We start from the raw sequence: 20,280 nt of genomic DNA on the forward strand, positions 1-20,280 counted from the left end.
AGCTTCAAGAACAAATTAAGAGAGAGAAACTGTGGAAAAGGTGGAAAACGAATACAAATCTGATCCCCATACAGAAAAACAAAAACAAAACAAACAAAAACAAAACCTGCAGCATTTCCCTCAACCCCTTGCTACAGGACATTTATATCATCTGTTTTACTATTTCATTACATCTGTGACAGTAAAACTGTATAACCAGGAAAATGCAGCAGATTCTCTGCAACTGTAACAGGCTAAACACAGTGTTTCATTATCCTCAAATAACCTTTTAGTCATCCTCAAATTACCTCAACATATTGAAGAAGTACAGATAAAACCTGGGGCATAATGCAGCAAAGAACAGTTAAAGTTTTTGCATGTTTTTAAGCTACATTTACAGTCAGTGGGGCCTGCCATACACAGTGTCTACAAAATAAGTTAGCGAGTGCATATCCTGAAGCAAGGCCTCCTTTGTAACTCCTGTTTCAGTTGGAAATTCTTTGAAGAGATGATTGAACCATATCGTCTCCGTGAAAGCTGCAAAGATATAACAACTGCTGAGAAATTAAAGCGGGAGACTCCATGGAAAATTACAGATGCAGAGCTGGAAGCATTCAAAGAAAAGGTAAAGGCTTGCCTACCTTTTTACTCTTGTACCTATTCTTATGCTTCAGACCAGATATTTTGAGTTATTAGTAAGAAAATGTGAAATACGAGATATGAAATTAGAAACATGACAAGTAATAACCTGTATTTGATATTTGCAAATTGGATTTACGTTGTGAACACTGGAGGTGTGTTATGACTGCGTTATTCAGCACTCTGTAAGACCTCGGCATGTTTACAAAGTATTTTCCAGGCCTGTGAGAAGCTCTGCCCGCATTCAAAGCCAGCCAGATGAAAGCCACTTCTAAACCAGAAGCCAGAGTACTGTGCTAAGCCTGAGCTAATAAGATCTGCTGAGAGGTTTATTAGACGTTTCCACTGTTTAGAGTTTGAATGTCTTAAAAAGAGAACAGTTCCGAACATTAACCACTTTGGGAAATTTAGAGTTGAACCCAAACCCTACAACCACCTCTAGGAATTTGCCCAAAAGGCAAGATTTAACACGGATTCTTACTTCAATGGCAGAGCTAAGTTTAAACCTGCCAGCAATGCAGGAACTCTCCCACAGTTTGGAGATATTTTAAGGCTGATGCCGGCTGATCCACTGGGTAAATTGGAGACTGGGATGCACTTTAATATTGTTGGAATGCACCTTTTTAGCAGTGATCTGCCAGGCTTCATCAGGCCAGTGCCGACAGGTTATTGAGAAGTGTTCATTCTTAAGAGACAAGTTCTGCCGCAAGTCTCAGAGAATGAATCTAGCAATCTCATTTATGGCTCCTGCTGGATTAACCTGAGTGCGCTTGGAGTTTAGTTATCTCTGCTTTATGGTGCTGGCAACTTCCTCAAGTGGAGCAAGGATTGTGAGTCAGAGCTTAGAGCTGTCAAGGGTCACAGCCTAACATATTAACATAAGCTGAAATCAATGGCGATTTAAGATTACACACCATACTACTGACTGCAGCAGCTGGGAAGCAGACTGGCTGCTCACTGTATTACCCTTTTCACAGACTTGATAGCCAGCATAAAGTTACGGTAGTCAGCTGCCTGCAGAAAACTTTTAAAAACACTCTTGGCATAAATGGAAGCCTGAGAGCCCTTAGCAGATCTGGGGATTTCATGGAGGACATTAGAACATGCTTAACATTGAAAATTCAAGGGAAAAAAAGAAAAAGAAAAAAAAGAAAGCCTGGCAGCACTACAGATGAAGGCTGATGTCATAGGATTACCCTGTTAAGATAACAACTGACTACATTAGGAGCATTCTTACCTACTTAACACAGGTAAAATGAGTTAGATTTCTGTAGAGAAGGAAAATGTAAGGTCTTAATGGAGAAAAAAAATGCTCACTATGCACCATCAAGAAGAGCCCAGCCTCATGCATTTGCAGTCCAACACAGGCAAATAGATGAATGAATATATTATCCAGTATCAAACAATAGTACAAGAGTCTCTGAACAGTTCCCAAACAGCTATACCACACAGCCAAACAAATACTTAAAAACTATGTCTGATCCAGCTGTGGTACCGTGCCAGTACAAAACCAATCTCCATCCCCAGGAAATCTTCAACACATGTGAATGACTCTGGCCCCAGGGTAACAAATCAAACCAAGAAGAACTTCCTAGGACAGGCCCTTATTTTGCCATCTCTGTCCCTCTGGGTCATAGAGCAGACCTGGCTTCCAGTGCTGTCAATGCAGTAAGAGAAAATCTCGTGGGCAGTGGGTAGGACTGCAGACCTCTGACTGAATCTTCTTCTTTAACCCATGTTTTGTTTAAACAGAGTTATCGCCAAGTTCGTTTGAATGAACTCTTACAAGAGCATTCGAGGGCAGCTAATCTCATTGTCCTGTGAGTAGCACAGTTTTATCTTTAACTTGGAGAATAAGCTGATGTGAGCAGGGATTCTGGAGTAGATCAACAGAAATACTTGTGTTAACGCACTGAGGGGAAAGTTACTTTTTAAGCATATTTTGAGAGCTTAAATCCAGGCTGACAGTTCTCAGGGACTACACTAAATATGAATCTTTCCCCATACTTCTTCATAGCTTAAAGTAAATCTCTGAAAATGTATCAAAAATGTAATCTTCACATCGCACTCTACATGTTGAGTATTACACCTGCTTACCCACCTGCAGGAAATACTCATTATGCTTCCTTTCTCCTGTTCTCCCTCAAGCTAATAAGAACACAAAGTATAAGAAAAGATTCTTTTGGTTTGGACATAATCAATAGAGTTGTAAGCCAAGATTGACTTTAAGCTACACGAAACTGAATAAGCTGATGAATTGAGTAAAGAAAAATCTCACCAATAAAGATACAAAAACTCATTTTCAGACCAGTTTTCAGAAAGTTTAGACAGTTTTTTAAACGAAGTCAATAAATCAGTATTCCTGATGCAGAGATAAACCTCTTTAGCCCTCTGAACTGGATCTCAAAATGGGAGTGATTGTGTAATATTTACCATAAACGGAATCACACATCCACCCTTCCATCTTACAGTACCTACACATCAGGAGGTGCTGATGGACTGCAGAGCAGTGCATGTACTGTACCTTTTTTTTTTTTTTTATTTCACTGTGTGTAGAGCTTTATGGTGCTGAAAATGCTTCTTTACCTATTCAGGGGGAAGATATTCTCAAGCAGTTCACATTCATCACAAATAGCCACGTTAAGCCAAGAGTACGCAAGAGTAAGACCTGGTGTTAGCTTTGTGCTTTCTCAGATGAAAATAATCACACAGACTAATTATGAACATTCTGAGTTGCATATGAACAGCCAACATTTTCTGCTTAATATTCAGTGAGAATGCACGTCTCCCTTTTTCTTAATAACGTTAATGCTGATTTTCTGTCTATCTGAACAGGAGTCTCCCAGTGGCAAGAAAAGGAGTAGTGTCTGATTACCTGTATATGGCTTGGCTAGAAATTCTCTCAAAGAACCTTCCTCCAATCTTAATGGTCAGGGGAAACCACAAGAACGTACTGACTTTCTATTCTTAAATCTATAAATAAATACTTCTTCCAAATTGCACAGTCATAGTTGTTAGTAAACACAAAGGAGAATGAAAATCAACTTGGATTGCACCAACTTGGAGGAGAAGAAAAAAAACCTACGGTATCCATGAGGTCAGAGCCATAACGTGATATAAAGCAAGCAGAATACGCACAATGCTGTTTAATTATAATACTGCCAAATAAAAACCTATGCCTAGAGCAGATGCCTTTACCTAAATTGTAATGCTAATTTAATGCAATGTTAATTCAAATGCTTCTAATTAACTTGCAAACAAAAAAAAAGTTGCATAGATAATGGGATGGATTCTATATGAGAAGAGCTGATAATGAATTTTCAAGCTCTGACATGGACTGGAATGTATGATTGCAATAACTGAAGGTGGTATGTAAATTTCAAGAGGAAATTAGTGAGGTATTAAATATTCAGACAATTTTTGCTATGAATGTTATGAGTTAAGAAAATCTGAGATTATACTTTGGGATAATATATACAGTGATTTATGCAAGTGATTAGAGAACAAAATAAATCTGATTAGCTGAGTTGATTGAGTTGTTCTTTATTTATATTAAGTTTTATATAGTTTTATATTTCCTAGACTTTCTAAATAGTACTCATTATACATCAACTTGAAGTAAAATAAATCCATTAAGCCGTGTGTTTTTCTATTTCCTATTCTGCAACATTATAGCACTTCATCATTTCAGCTGTCAATAAAAGTAGATTCTCCTTTTAATGGGGAAAGCTATATCCAATGGGTAAGCATTATTTAAATTAAAGACCATTACAGAGTACAGCTCCTTTGGAGAGATTAACGGAAATCTAAGCCCCAGGAAAGCCAGTGGACCCTGATTTTCACTAAATGCTTATTACAAAGCAGGCCTCAGATTCCATCTCTGCTTGAATTATGAGAACATAACTTGTGGAGGACCTAGTACTTCATCTCCAAAAACACCAAATGCTTGATATCCGTATTTTTCAAGTTTAGCAGCAGCAATTCAGCAGAACATGGTAATGTAGTCCAATAGTCCATGTTTTATTTTCTCCAGCTATTGAAGGCATAGTATGAAATACTGATATTTCCTCTTAATGTTCTTCCTTTGCCCCTTCTTACACATTTACAACCAGGGTGAAGGATCACTTTGCAGTTTAACTGCAGGACTCAGATATACGAGTTTCCTGGCTACAATAAGACTTCTTCACAGCTCTGAGCAAACCAAACCTCAAATTCTGCACTTGCAAAACATGGAAATTATTCCCATCCTTCACAGTGACATTAGCAATACTAAAGGAGATAGTTACATGCTGTCAGGTCCTTCTGTATTTGTAGAACTGCAATGGCCACCACCTCTTACTCCAGACAATAAGCAGATATACTCTGAAAATGAGTTTTTAGGGAGGCTCTAATTAAGACCTCCTCCAAGAGCCTCTTATCACAAGATATGGAAGGACTGGGGGCAAGTATGCAACTGCATTAAGCCCTTCAATTACGTCCATGAGAGAGGATAGCTTCCTAAATATTCTCAACTACTGCACGTTCTCAATCAATGGGGAACATTGCCCCAAACTGGGACCTACGAAGATCTAAATAGAGAAAAAGCACAACACACATTAGCAATGCCATTTTCAGTACTATATGCACCTTCTTCACAAACACCACAGTGGGCACTGCAAAAATGAATCCCAAGAGGTTCATTTCTAAATGAGCAGCCATCAAAAACAAAGTACTGCCACACACGCCCATGTGAAACTCCTTGCTCAGACTACAGAGATAAATTAAAGACGTTTCCATACCGCAGCGCTGTGGAATTTATAACCAGCAACACAAGCTACATACAACAGTGCTTAACCATCTTAAAGAGAAGCATTATTTCCACAAATTGACAAGTAATTTCAACAGAGCAGTTTCCAAGGAGCTTCCACTACACTGTCCTCTCCATAATTTTTAACACATTTGCACAACTAATTTGGTGAACATGCTAATTATGAACTCTTAAATTGCAACTTGCAAGATTTTATCAGTCCACCTCCCTTCCCACTTTGAAACAGATACTTCCTTTCTTTTAACATACATTATGCATAAAACAACTGCTGAATTTTAATCACCATGTTAGTAACTGAATTCTAATTCCACATTGGACAACTCTAGGAAAAAAAGTGGCTCTAAAACTGTCTAGCACATTTTGAGCATGTATCACACTACCAACTCTACGCATTTTTATAACCTGGTGTTGATTTGATCAGATACAACAAAGCAAGCACTGATAAGGTGATTAAAGATATGCAAGATAGAAAATATCCTTCCATGAAGCAAGAGCAAAAATATCCTGATATTTTTTCAAAAGCCTGCACATCCCACACCTCAGACAGCTAAGCTAGAGCCTAAGGGCTCAAGCATACGGCTCAGCCACTCATGGAGGTTAAAGAATGGGGAAATTTACTGTGCTACTCCTGTCCAAAAGGCGGATTTGTTACCCGGTGTGCAGTAAGCCAGCCTCACACACACAGATGAGATACTGACTTACTGCAAAGTTGTGCAAGTTCGGGTGCTAGCTGATCTTCCACAAAGCTAGCACACCCCAGGATTTTTGCAGTGCTTCTCTATACGTGTTTGTATCACTTGACCACTACCCTGATACAGCCTCTGGTCTTCAACGGTCAGTTAAAGATAGCGCTCATCTCCCAGTCTGCAGGCTAACTAGCCATGCTAATTAACTACACGAGTTCTGAAGACATTTCTATCTTCAAATACAAGTTTAATCACCTCACTGTGATTAAGAGTTCCTCTACTTAATGGCTTCAGCAGTTTCAAGTAGAGACAAGTACATATTTTCTATATCTAAGGATTCACATACAAGGATACATACGAAGGTTAGTTCTTACTGACAATTCCTCCCTTTGAGACTTACCCAACATTACAGGTTAGATCAGCCTCATATTCTCCGAAGTCTTGTTAATTTACATCAAGCAACACTTAAGATACACACTTCAATACAACATGTAAACAGACAAAAGCTAACAGTACCAGAAAGGCAGCTGCTATGACTTTCTTAATCTATAAACTTAAATCAGAGAACCGGGAAGCCAACCATGTGAATAGTTGTCAAACCTCCAAGCATTATTGCTCTTTTGAACCTCGTGCAACATTTTTGCCTGCTTCCAAACTTCATCCAAATATATAGAAATGTTATCACTTTGGTCTACATACAAGCAACATCAACTTGTGTTAATTACTGTACAACTCCCTTCTCCTGGGGCAAACAACATATCTAGGGCCATTCTACTTCAGAGGGCCATAGCTCCTGCTTGAGATATTTCCTTTTGTTAAGCATGTATAGCACCCATTGTTTTATTTTCAATTACTTCTACAGAGGCTGACATATTCATGATTGCCTTTTCCAATTCACTCACCCCTAACCAAGGAATAAACCATAGAGCAAAGCAGTGGAACGCAGCAGGCCTATCAATTAAAAGATTACCTCTCCTTCGCCATCACCAACCGTAAAATTTGTCCCAACCCACGAGTTTCTCCAAGATATATTAGCTAATGAAATTCCCTGCTCAGCACGTTCTGGAAGATGAGCACAAGCCCAGCAATTGGTCTTATTAGCAATGTGAATTGCCTTTTGGATTATTTTACAAAACAGATCCCGATCCCGTGTGTTTCCTGGTTCCCATACATTCCCCTTAGTTTTCTTTATTACCCAAAGGTAACAGAACAGCATTACCCCATTAGTTCCTTCATTTATTTCTTTAAATGAAACTGCATAACTAGAGAAATAAATATAAAATGAGTACAGAGTTACAAAAGCAAAACTGATATTGCTTAAGTAAAGTCCACTCCTAAACAGGTATTCAAACTGTTCCAAGTGCAGCTTATGTATTTCTCCTAATTTTTAGCTTCGGGAATTGACTTCCTCAGCTCCCCATTTTTCCTGTGGATCTGCCATCTCCTGCTGTAATGTACCCAAGAGTTAATTCCTTTTACTTTCACCGCAGTGTCTGTTGTTAGGAGTACCAGACAAGGTCCCTTCCACTTTTCAAAGGATCATCATTCCAAGATCAGTTTTCACACTTCCAAATTACTTTTTTTTAAATCCAAGCCTAAATCCACTACTCTTAGGCATCTGCTTGTATGACCAAATACCAAATGCTGGCTAATTATCAAACAAAACCAACAAATCACTTGGCAATTGCCAGCAAGTAACAGACATGGCAACAGGTAGCATGAATTAACTCTGAAATTCCAGCTATGCTGCAAACAGCTACACAATTTTAGCTAACTCAGACCTGCCTGTCACCTCCCCTCTGGTAGAGATCTCCAATCACCAGCAAAGCTGCAAGAACAGAACTTGAGCAGTCCTCAGCCACTTCAGCTTGGAGGCTTCCCTTGAGCTACTGCCACAGGTCCCCAGGCTGTTCTGGACTTCAGAGAAATGACCAAAGATTCCCATGTCCTGCTCTCCTCCCCTGCTACTGACCTCAACTTTTGTCAGCGAGGCAATAAACCAAACAAGGACGACTCAACCCTCAAGCTGTAGATACACATAAGGAAAATCAAGGGTTTTTAAACAGTGTGGCTCAGCACGTACCCAGCACTGCTTAAACACCCATCCCTTCCAGCAGGTGCCTGGTGGGGCCACGTGGCAGAGGTGTAGTGCATGGCAGCCATGCAGCCAGCAGTGCTGCAGGAACACCTTGCACTACCTCAGCTGTGAGGAAACAGAATACAGAGCTGTGCCAGTGCAACCACAACCAAATGCAACAGATTTTAGCTCACATTCTCCACAAATAATAAAAGCAACGATTCACAGCTACGCCATTGCTGGCATTTAATCAGAAGAAGTTAAGTTTCAAACAAAACAAAGCACTAAGGTTGTTCTGGAACAGCAATGACAAAGTTCCACAGCCCTCTGCACAGTACAGCAAAACACAAGATCAAAAATAAACTTAATTGCAAATAAACTCCCCCATGGCAGCCTTTTAAATTACACATCTTAATCACTGAGAGAGAGGCAGCTATTTTAAGTGAGACTGGGGGGGCAGTGAGGAAATGTCTATTTTAAAGGCACATCTTTCTCCTAATAAAAATGCTTGTTCTAACACCAAAACTTAGTGCAGAGAATTTTAGGGATTAGTATCCACAAAATAAGCCAGGAACTCTTTCTGTGTACAAGAAAGCAGCCTCCACTCTTTTAGGGAAAAGGCAGATAATTTCAGTTTATCTCAGTATCAGTCTTCAAAGCCAGTAGAACAGCACAAGTCAGCAGTCAAGAATGCAGAAATGTTGACCAAATGACTGCTTATCTCCAGAGCAAATAGCACATTCCCAGTACCGAGGCAAACTTGTCACACTTTAAGCACTGCTCCAGGAAAAGCAAAGCCTTGGGCAGTTGAGAACTTCCTCCTGATGACAGCAGAACCTCCTCCACATTATGCACAGAGCTTCAGGCTACCTCAGCTGCAGTCAGAACTGAGCCTGCCCCATGGAGTCAGCCACTCACAAACCAGGCCTTGCCTTTATTATAATACAGGGTGTAGATGTAATCATTATGAAGTTTTGCTTGCATAAATAACCACTTATAATTAGATGCTCATTTGATAGAACTTAGAAATCTGGTCAACTTTCAATTTGTCGATTATATCAGAAGTCAAATATTCTAAGCTTTTTTCACACGCATCTATGACACACACATTCGTCTTCAAACCGTGCACATTACTGAAAGTGCTGAACAGTAATAAAAAAACCCCATAATGCCATGTTTTTCTAAATACTGTTTTTCACAACCGAACTGCAGTGTGCAGCAATGGTTTCACTGCCATCTGGCTGCATTTAGGAACTGAAACAGCAAGAACAATCACATTCACTCTATCTCATGCAGAGAGAATACATCCAAAAGTGTGCAAGCACAGGTATTGTAGCCACAAATCCAGAAGGAACTGCTTCCACATCAGGAAAGCTTGAAGAAGGCTCTGGGGGAAGATCTCCTGAAGGCATTCCAATACTTGAGGGGAGCTTATAAGCAGGAAGGATAGCAACTTTTTATAGATAGTGATGGGACAAGGAGGAATAGCTTTAAGCTAAAAGGGAGATCGGGGTAAGATGTGAGGGAGAAGCTATTTACTCAGAAGGCCGTGAGGCCTGAGCATGCACTGCCCAGAGCTGCCACATCTCTGGAGGTGCCCACGGCCAGGCTGGGTGGGTCCTGGGCAGCTGAGCTGGGGGGCACCCAGCCTACATCAGCAGTTGGGGCTGGGGGGGGGGCTGTAGGGTCCCCTCCAATCTAAGCCTTTCTATTATTCTATGTGTGAATTCAGGCAAGTCCTTTAGAAAGGATGGTACACTGATTATCACAACTAAATGCCCCTAAATCTGACCAGAGCGGTGCCTAAGCTGAGACACGTGGGCAGCGTTGACAGCAAGGGGCTTTTCCCCTCTACAGCCTCCTCAGGGAGAGCAGCTCTATGCTCCGGAGGAGCTGAGGCCGCCTGGACCACTGCTCGCTCCCGCCCCACACAGGCAGCCCCGCTCGGCGCGTCTCCCGGCCGGCTCCTCCCGCCGTGCAGCCGCCATCGCTTCCCCCGGCAACGCTACGAGCCCCGCGGGGTCCGCCCGGCCCTGCGCGGCGCCGCTGCTGCTCGTCCCGGGGAGGCCCGCGCCGTTGTGCCGCTGCCGGGGCCCCCGCCACGTCTCATGGCAGGTACAGCCCAGGCGTAGGGACAGCGGGGCCGCGGACATCCCCGCTGCGCACCGGGAGGCTGTTACCGCCGGACGACGGCGGGAAGCACAGCCACCCTGACGCGTTCCGCCGTTCGCATGGCGGCCGCCTTGAGGCCCGCCTTGCGCCTCAGACAGCAGCTACGGCCCCGCGGGCGCAGTAAGGCGGGGGGGGGGGAACAACAGAAGACCGCGCTCTGCCTCTCACTCTGCCCAGAAACGGCGTAGAGCGTAGCTAGGCGGGAACTGACATCAGGAGGACTCCTCGGGGAGGTGGGCGCTGGGGAGGGATCGGGCGAGGCCATTCCAACCTGCGGGGGTGCAGGGATCGGGGCGCCCCTCCGCCCGCAGTGGGCTCTGCCGCTTGTTCGCGCGCTTTTTTTCCCCCCCTCACGGCACTCGTTTTCCCGCCTTCTCCTCCTCGTGCAGCCATGCCCTGCTCTGAGGCCGCCCTGCAGCCGTCCCCCAGCAAGAGGCAGAAGGGCTCGGCGGCCGGGGAGCCCTCCGCTCGGCTCCGCTTCACCAAGCTGTCCGAGAATGCCTGCGCTCCATCCAAGGGCTCTGCACGGGCCGCGGGCTACGACTTGTACAGGTGAGGGAGGGGCCGCGCCGCGCCAATTTCAAATTAAACGTGCATGCTTTATCTCTCTTAGCAATTAAAAGCAGACAGGAGTAGCAATCTCATGATTACGCTATCCAAATGACGCTACGGAAAGTTAGCGCTATCAAAAGGAGATTATCTCACCTGTGGGGACCTGCATTCTGTATTGTCGGTCTGGAAACGTTTCTTGTATGATAAGCTCGATGGTACGTCAGGCTCTCGCTCCCCAGGAGTAATTCTGAATAACTTTTACCTTTAAATACAGAATTTATTATTATTATTTTAAAGTATTCTGTATAAATTAGCATTTCTTCCTACATCGCAGTGCCTATGACTACGTGATCCCACCCATGGAAAAGGCTGTAGTGAAAACAGACATTCAGATTGCACTTCCTGCTGGATGCTATGGCCGAGTAGGTAAGCAAACAGGCTATAAAAAAAAGCTATGAACTCATACCAGAGGGGTTTGGAGTTACCTTTACATTTAGATGTTGCTTTCAGAATTACTCTATCTACATTCACATGCCTGTGTGATTTATTAAGCCTCATGCTAGAGAGCTGTATCCTGCATACAGCTTTAGAGGTGATGTGATCATTGATTATTTCCCTGCAGTTTTATAACTAAAAAGGTGAAGACCGGTAGGTAAGGGACATATGGAAAACACACCAATCATTAAAAGATTGGTCCTGAGGTAAAAAAACCTCATAATAGACTACTTCTAGTGACAGTGATGGAGAGAACCCATTCAAGATATTCTACCCCAGTAAAAGGAAATACTCAGAGTTTGCTGTGTTCTTTCCTTTAAAAAGAGAGTGTTTATGCATTTATTTTATCATAAACAAAGCAAATTTTGAAGAGTAACACTTAAGCATCTCATCAAAGTAGGCCAAGGAATATAAAAAGCCTGCATATAACTTATGTGCATGCAGTGTTCTTAGTAAATTGTCAAATATTGTTTTCAATCATAACTAGAATGGATTGCCAGAATAGTCTTTTGAGACCAGTCCAGAACAGTGGAATAGCATCCTACTCCAGCGTTCTTTGAAGAAACCTGTTCTGTATTTGGTGGTCTAATCAAGGATGAATTTGTATAATCTAAAGATGCCAATTTTATTGTAGGCTGTAGCAGCTGGTTTTGTTTGTATAAACAATAACATTTATAGCCGTTCCTCTAAAAATCACATTTGTTTTAGATAGACCGTGGGAATAGTCCTTGCTATCATAACTTGTACAAACACACTAATCTATAAATGTTTTGTATTGCACTTACAAAAACAATTATTGTTTTCTAGCACCGCGTTCTGGTTTAGCTGCAAAGCACTTCATAGATGTTGGTGGTAAGATTTTTTTTTGTTATTTTTACTATAACTTTGTAAATCTTAATTGTAAAATGCCTTAATTTCATATTGTAATAGGTGTAAAATAGTGCTAGCTGCACTAGCTGTCTGGCAAAAGGAGGTATCTGATTAATTCCACAGAGACTAAACAAATCATAATTAGCTTAAAACTTAATGACTTACAAGATAGTATAAGGTTACTATAGGAAAATCATTAATAATATTCTTGTAAGCAATGTGTGACAAACCACATTTTGGTTTAGGCTTTAAAGATTACTTCAAGTCTCTTTTTCTCCATTTTCACTGAAGAACTATGCATGATTTTTTTTTTTCAGTCTGGCATAAGATTTGAATTAATTAAATGAAGGCACATAGAATTCCAGCTCCAACTTTGTACATTAATTGAAGTCTGAAAGTAAAACTAAAAACCCACTTTGTACCAGCATGCTTCACCACCCTTATTGTAAAATAACTTTTTCCTTCTCTATATCAAATCTAGATCTCCCCTGTTACAGTTTCAAAACATTTCCCCTTATCCTGCTGCAGCAGAGCCCACTGAGGAGTCTGTTCCTTCTTTCCCACTGTCCCCCCCGCCTTAGATACTGAAAGGTCACTCTCAGGCCTCCACAGAGCCTTCTTTTTTCCAGGTTGAACAGCCCCAAGTATCTCAACCTGTCCTCATGTCACATCCTGCTTGCCTTCCACCAGTCCCCCATGTCCTCTTCAGCAGGGCTGTGCTCAATTCTTTTGTCACACAGCTTGTAGTGATAGTGAGACATTGACACAAACCAGGTGTCAACTCAGAAGCACAGACTAGTACAGGAATGATATTCAGCCTGTATTTGCTTACAGGCAGGGCTCTGGATATTAGGGATAGTAACTGTGGGCATCCTTCTCTCTGATGCCAGGCTAGCCATAAAGCAAAGGCAACTCCAAGTAAATATAGAGCTGCTGCAGAACTGCTTTATTGGGTCTGCTTTGTAGCATATGAAAATCTGGCTGCATCTGCAATATGCTTCTGGTATCAGAGGTTAAAGGGGGGCATCTACGCCAGCTTTATGTCATTCAGGCTTTACGTTATATCAGAATTGATTATTTTAGGTCTGTTGCCCTCGGGTGTTTTTAGGTTATCCTGAGTAAAAACAACAACAAAAAAGAAAGGAGCACTAAGATGGGAATCAAAGCTTCTCCATTCTATACCCAAGACACTATAGTATACATCATCTACTATAGTGTGATTCTTACAGATAATACTTAAAAAACTTTTTTCATTTTTATGAAAAAACATATTCTCTTGTAACACTACAATGTGATGAAAAACACAGCAATAACAAGATAGCAAAGCCCTAGGTTGCAGGAAGTGAGAATAAGCCAAACGCAGCAGCCATGGACACAGAAACAAAGGAAATAAACTGCTTACCCTTGGAAGACCTTGGGGTAAGCAGGGATCCAGTGAGATTCCCTTGCCTCCACTGCCAACCTTTAAATGAGGGCTGGGAAGGGGTGGATCCTGGCTGCACCCCTTCGGGTCACTCAGGTGCATCACATTGCATTGCATTACATGCACCTGAGCTCCCCTGGGTTGGCCCTGCCTTCCCACCAGGTACTCAATCACTGGTTCAAGCTGTGACTTAGCATTTCTGCTACACCTCTGTAACAATCTTTCCAATCTGAGAGTTAGAGTAGGAAGTGCTTGAAGGAAATAAACCATGCTTAGGAGGATGACTTGCATTCAATTTGTTTAAAAAAAAAAAAAGCTTAAAAATCATGGGTAAAATTATTACTGACAGTAGAGGACTTCTGGAAAAACAAAAACAAAACAATTGTAACGTTTTAATTGTCCTGCCCAGGTACTTCTGTCACAATGAAAGCCATTATCCATTTAAGGAAAAATACACAATGAGAAGTCCCATGGATCATTGGGGTTGGAGAAAAAATATGGGATCATGCAAGAACACATTCAGAATTCACATCTGTTAGGTGTGGATGCTTTCCCAACAAATGACATGCCAAACTTCTGACAGAGTAAGACCATATGTCAGACTGCCAGTTCTAATGCACAATTTTTCCAACAATGACTTAGATGATTTCCACCCAGTACACGTATTTTAGAAAGGAGTCTTGGTGCTCAGCAGTGTGTACCGTTATTGCAACTTACTGTTCTGGAATAAGAGAATGCCAGGAGAGAAAACTTTCTGTTACCACATTTTGCCAGTGTGCCCAAAACATTGAATTTCTGGTCAGGTCTTCCTGGGTCATATATTCTGTAATAAAAATAGTGTAGTTTAAACTCAAAATCTAGATGGTGGTGGTGGTTAAATTCAGTTAAGACCACTTGAGTATAATATATGTACAGAGAAAACGTTTGGAAGGCAGTTAATTTCACAAAATCTCTGCCAGAATTTGAAATTATCATAACTTTGTACGTATTACAGCCATTCAGCACAGCATTTAGACTAGTGGTTTTGGCCACAAAGTTGTTTAATTATTTCTTAATACATAGTTTCAAGTCTGATTGCAAGTTCTGTTTATATTAGATATACAGCTGAGGAAGACTGTCCTTCCTCTCTGTATTCTCTGGAAAGCTTTCATCCTCAGAAGTGCGTGGGAAGTGCAGTTCTTGCCTGCTAGAAAACAAGTCTGAAGCAATCTGTAGACTCATTACAAGTGTAGTTTACTTTATGGCTAAGCTTACAAAATTTGAATGCTTAGTGAAAGTTTTTCTCCCTCTAGTGAATAATACACGTGACTTAATGCTGCTGACTTCAGTTTAGCTACTAAAATATTCATCAGTCATTTCTATCTTGAGTATCACACAGTTTTCAATTCCTAGAGAGCTAACCTATCTCTCTTTTTACATATCTTTCCATTTTTTGGGGGACTAGATCATCCTCCCCAGTGGTAAGCTTGCTGAAACAAAGAAGAAAGCTGAATTCTGAAGTGACATTTACAAAGTAATTGAAAATTTCTCAAATGAAAGGAAGTAAAAGTGGCCACAGCTTTTTCAGAGAGCAATGCTAAGGTCTAGAATTTCTTGGAGATGCTGCTGCTAAATATAAAAGCTAGCTTTTATTTACATCTTTCTTTGTTGGCAAAAGAAAGTATACTACCTGAGGAGCCATCTTTTATTGAAGTCATTTGGCAAGATTCAGTGGTGCTCAAGCTCTTCTCATATACAACATATCTGTTAACCCTGCATTTTGGACATAAAAGGATGGAGAGGGATGCTCAACAGTCATCTTTAGAGCATTCTAAAGATTCTAATTCTTCAGCATTTGCAGCGAGATCTTTATGTAATTGGCACTTAATGAACTGTTGCCTGGTCTAAAATAAATAAAAATTGCCACTTTTACACGTCCAGAGACCATGCAGTAACATAATGAACAATATATAATGCAATATTTTCACACAATTGAAGAAACTAAGAAAAACCCTCCATTTTCTATTCTTAAGAATTAGTCATACTACAATTTTCTTTGGCATGGATAATCTCTATGGGTAGCATTTTGTATGTATGGTACCTAGAGTGTCTAGGAAGGACATGTAACTTTAGTATTTATGTAAGCAGACTTCAAAATACATGCATTGAAAATTGGACTTCCCTGTGTTTAATTGTGCATGAGCAGCATAAAGTATACCAGCGTGAGATACTGCAGTTGTTACCAATCCAAACCTGCATTGTCTAAAATACTGGCAACATTTATTAATTGGATATCCCTTTTAATTCTTTCATTTATCAGCTGGTGTTATTGATGAGGATTACAGGGGAAATGTTGGCGTGGTACTCTTCAACTTTGGCAAGGAGACCTTTGAAGGTGAGCGTTAAGTTAAGCAAAGCCTGTTTTTAAACATCTGATGGGAAATGCAAATTTGAGTTTTCTTTAAAAATCTGTGAAATAGCAGTTTTATCTGAGACCATTTTTACAGTTAACAAAATGTTGGTAACTTAACAATGTCCTCTTAAGGAAATCTGAAAAGTTTGCACTCCTAGTAATGAAGCAGTGTGCAGAAAAGAACTACTTAGCTAACCTTTAGATTCATGACCTTTGCTGAAGTGCAGCTGTGTATTAGGATTCTTTCTTTCTCAACAATAAACAAGTTTGAGATAAAAACTTCTCCGTGATTGGGAGAAATATGAACAATAAAGATAATGATTTTCCCTTAATCATGCTTTCCCTTCCCAAATGCACAGGTTTAAGCCTCAGGACGCAGTTATAATATTGCCAATGTTTTTACAACTTTTTCTGCAACTTCACAGCACAAGCCTCTTAAAGTTCTGTGAATCCAATTGGGTACTATTCAAAGATTCTGTTTTCCTTTTATACATTCGATTTATTTATTTATTTTTTCATAGAGCCCCCAGGGATTAGAATGTAGGATGCCTCAGGGAAACAAGTTTTTGGATTGAATCCACAGGGGAGCTACATCATACAAACAACTATCTAAGTCTCTGTAGTATTTATGCATAACAGTGCTTAGGATGCCACAGTATAGCAGCAGGAATGAAGGGATGTCCCTTGCGCTGGTATTGCTGCTGGAAGTTCATTTAAAAGGGCTAAGCACAAGTTTATTCATAGCCTGTATTTTTCTGGGGTTTCTGATATTTGCTTAACTAAATTTCAAACAAGTATTTTATTACATTCTGAAACTCATGGAAAGAGATTATCTAAACATTATGGATCTTTTTTTAAGGAAATAATAATACTTTAACTTCTTTGTAGTTAAGAAAGGAGATAGAATTGCCCAGCTCATCTGTGAACGCATTTTCTATCCTGAGCTAGAAGAAGTTCAAGTAAGTTGCCAAAGGGAAATATTTCCTTTTTTTCAACAATTAATAGTTTAAGATTAGTTTAAGATTAAGATTGTCGATAAGATGAAATTTCTGCTTTAGGTAAATACTTTGCTTTAAAACTATTTTAACTGTTAAGCAGTAATTCTGTTATGTTTTGTGTAAAACCCTTTATGCTTTCGCATGCATTATCTGATTTCTTTTATTTCAAAGTTTGTCAGAGATAACGAGCAGATGAGAAATGCTTCAGTGTATGCTAGAAATTGCTGTTTCTCAGTGTGGGATTTGTTTAAGCTTTTACGGAAGGCACTGAAAACTAACTCCTTGTTTTGGTTTAGTTTGGTTTAGTAAATATTTGGTTTGGTTTAGTAAATATTTTGGTTTGGTTTGAGTTACTGACAGTTCTGATCTACTGTGAGAAGCCAAAGACATAGGTCACTCTGAAAGTAATGCCTCCTATTTATTACCGTGGAAACTACCACAGATGCAAAGAGCACAATAACACTGTTTGATAGAGCAAATTCCCACTGCAAAACATTATTTTTCAACATAGTCACCACCATTTTTGACAGCGATGAATAAGACCCTGCATGCCGTACTTATAAAAATCTGCAGTAGCAGAATGACCTGCTGTCACCACTGCTGGAATGCACCACCTGCTGCTTCCCTGTGCTGATATGCTCTTTGTCAGACTGCCCTCAGCTTCTATCTGTCGCACGACAACAAAATCTAATGGAATATTGGTGGGAAGGTTCAACCTCTACTGCCATGCCACCAACATCTGCCTCTGATGTCATGAGCCAACATAACAGCAGGTGTAACTTTTAGGGCAGCCCCTGTAACTGCATTATCCTCTGTGGTAAACAATATTGGTTGTATGGGAATTGAAGGCAAGTTAAAACTCTAAACAAGCTTGTTATAATTGTTGTCTTTCAGGCTCTAGATGATACAGAACGTGGTGAAGGTGGCTTTGGTTCTACTGGGAAGAACTGAAAATGATTTGAATGTGTTTTCTATTGCTTTTTTTTATTGTTCTACTTTGAAATTTTCATTTGAATTAGATGTAATATTTTGATTTGTTTGGTCAGTTCGTTGTTTTTTTTTTTAATATTTTTTTTTCCTCATTAATAATATTTGTGTTAAAATATTCTCCTTAAAGAAAGCTTTCATGTGTATCAGTATTTTATACTGAGAGTTTATACAGAGTTAGCAATAATATGTGTATTGATATTACTTCCTACTGTAATCCCTAAATCAGAATGAGGTGAAGATATTCAATATTGCATCTTCTGTGACTTGTCAAAAATGTTTGTTTCAAAGGTAATGTTCTAACTTTGATCCTTATCTGGTTCTCAAATAGCCATTTTTTCAGCTCAGTATATAAAGAGCAGGGAATATGGTAAAGTAAATACTACAACTCACCTGGAAATCACTTCAGTATAGTAAATAAATGCTATGAAGCATGCTGCTGTTCAACATTCATGAAGAACGTACTGTATGGAAAGAACACACTGCTTTGATGATTCAGAATCAAACTTTTTTTCTCCAGTTGGAGTACGTAAGCCATTTTGACCAGTTAACAAAAAACTCTTTTGGAATGGATCCCAGTGACAAGGTGGAATGGTTTTTGTAGACCCAGATGTTCACAGAATTCTCTCCTTGGTGGTTTTGGGTTATGGGTTTTTGTCCTTGTTTTGCATACTTATCTACTACTAGCCATTTCCAAAGTTTGTCACACTATATATGTTGTCCCACTACCCTAAAGAGCTGGAAAACAAAGAGCAATATGACAGCATCCTGATTCCATTAACCATAGTCATTACTTTGATTTGGCAGTGGTGAAACTGCAAGTACATCTATTTTTGGCCAGGGTAAAAACCTTTCCCCTTATGTGCATTACCTGCTAAGCAGTGCATTTTTTTCCCTTAAAGCCTTACCACAGCATTGTTCTACCTGTATATACAGGCTTACCGTGCCAATGGCTGTTGAGAGGGAGAAGGATGTCGTTGTAGTAGGGTTCTAAATCTGCTGGAAAAATGATCTTGAGATGAAGCATCTTCCCTTATATAATCTGCCAGAAATGATCTTCAGTTATCAAAGACTACTAAAGTGTCTTAAAATAAGAATAAATCCTTCTCTGTAAACCCATTTCTTCTTCCTGGAGTTTGAGAGTAAGTTTTGCTCCTCCTCTTCCCTCCTAGCAGAAAAAAATAAAAAGCAAGGGATACACTGGCTTAAGTCCATAAAAGATAAAGGATGATCTCACTTGAGGCAGCAACCTACAAGAATAAAGTTAAGCTTTATTGATACTACACATGGTTTGCTGTAACGTGGAAAATACTAATTTACATATTTGAACAATAATGACACTCCAGATTCTGAGATAAGAAGAAACATGCTTTTTCTAGCAAATACCAATCTGAGAAGCAAGAATGCACGAGGAAGAAACATGACAGTGAATGTATTGATCTGTGCTTGCTGTGTTCTGTCAACATACAAGCTGATAAGTATCTTTACGACTGTCTCGCTTATTTTGAAAAGTATTTTTACTTAGAAGTATTTTAAGACTAGTGCAAGGTTCCTGCCAGTGAGAGTCTCAGAAAATAAACAAACACACCTATTTGAGTCAGTGGAAATGCTTTCAAGCTCACCTCTACTCTGAACTCCCCATATACATCCAACCACAGCATTATTGTAATAAATTCCAGATAATTCCTTTAGTAGATGAAGTCTTGCTTTAGTATGAGTAGCAAAGCTACTGAAGATAAATACTTGTGAGAAGGTAACAGGAGTTACACATCAGTGTATTGAATGCTCTGAAGTTCTTACTTGCTATCGCAGTCCAGAACCTGTACCAAAACCCCTAAGTTTTATTGTTCATTACCGTGAACACAGCCCTCAAATTTATTGTAATATTTCCTTTTTACCATGAAAGTATTTTGTCTGCCTGTCTGGCAAACAGGAGGCACAGAACTGTGTGCTTTAGAGTTCTTGTTTTTAATTTCCTCTGACTCCTATAAACTTCATCCTGTGAGCAGAGAGAAGACAGACGGGTACTTTGCCCCCTTTTTATAATTGTAAGCTCGACTTAGCACATTTGATCCTGTTAACATTAACAACTTGGCATGTTTGAGAACTTTTGTATGAGCAGAAAGAAGAAAGGACTGGTAGATACATGAATGTTCATTACTTCATCTGAGATCTAGCCTATCTAAATTAAATAGTTGTGAAT

At 40.1% G+C, this 20,280-nt stretch overlaps 2 protein-coding genes and 1 long non-coding RNA gene across 10 annotated transcripts in view; 2 read left to right on the plus strand and 1 right to left on the minus strand.

Annotated features, from left to right (window-relative positions):
- Positions 1 to 4,144, plus strand: part of SLC12A1 (solute carrier family 12 member 1) — a 49,136-nt gene extending 44,992 nt beyond the window's left edge. For all 5 annotated transcript variants that reach the window (XM_040706503.2, XM_004943799.5, XM_413814.8 and 2 more), the window contains 3 exons: positions 469 to 604; positions 2,371 to 2,438; positions 3,454 to 4,144. In XM_040706503.2, coding sequence (XP_040562437.1) covers positions 469 to 604; positions 2,371 to 2,438; positions 3,454 to 3,589 — 340 coding nt within the window. In that variant the 3' untranslated portion in view covers positions 3,590 to 4,144. The remainder of the gene's footprint in view (positions 1 to 468; positions 605 to 2,370; positions 2,439 to 3,453) is intronic.
- The window catches only part of LOC107054178, a 46,426-nt gene extending 30,946 nt beyond the window's left edge, over positions 1 to 15,480 (minus strand). Inside the window, exons 1-3 of the long non-coding RNA XR_005862690.2 lie at positions 15,370 to 15,480; positions 14,418 to 14,523; positions 11,066 to 11,174 (exon numbers count right to left, since the gene is read on the minus strand). This is a non-coding gene — a long non-coding RNA (uncharacterized LOC107054178). The remainder of the gene's footprint in view (positions 1 to 11,065; positions 11,175 to 14,417; positions 14,524 to 15,369) is intronic.
- DUT (deoxyuridine triphosphatase) lies at positions 10,161 to 20,280 on the plus strand. Of its 4 annotated transcripts, none has more exons than NM_001396210.1 (7): positions 10,161 to 10,303; positions 10,750 to 10,912; positions 11,247 to 11,338; positions 12,215 to 12,259; positions 16,000 to 16,074; positions 16,981 to 17,051; positions 17,985 to 20,280. In NM_001396210.1, the coding sequence occupies exons 1-7, from the start codon at positions 10,297 to 10,299 to the stop codon at positions 18,039 to 18,041; spliced, it is 510 nt and encodes a 169-aa protein (NP_001383139.1). In that variant the 5' UTR covers positions 10,161 to 10,296; the 3' UTR covers positions 18,042 to 20,280. The 4 variants fall into 4 exon arrangements, with proteins under 4 accessions (NP_001383139.1, NP_001383138.1, XP_046755045.1 ...); NM_001396209.1 differs by lacking the exon at positions 10,161 to 10,303 and adding an exon at positions 10,396 to 10,480; XM_046899089.1 differs by lacking the exon at positions 10,161 to 10,303 and adding an exon at positions 10,396 to 10,593 and having other exon boundaries at positions 17,985 to 19,196.

This window comes from Gallus gallus, chromosome 10 (assembly GCF_016699485.2).
Source record: "Gallus gallus isolate bGalGal1 chromosome 10, bGalGal1.mat.broiler.GRCg7b, whole genome shotgun sequence".
NCBI lineage: Eukaryota > Metazoa > Chordata > Aves > Galliformes > Phasianidae > Gallus > Gallus gallus.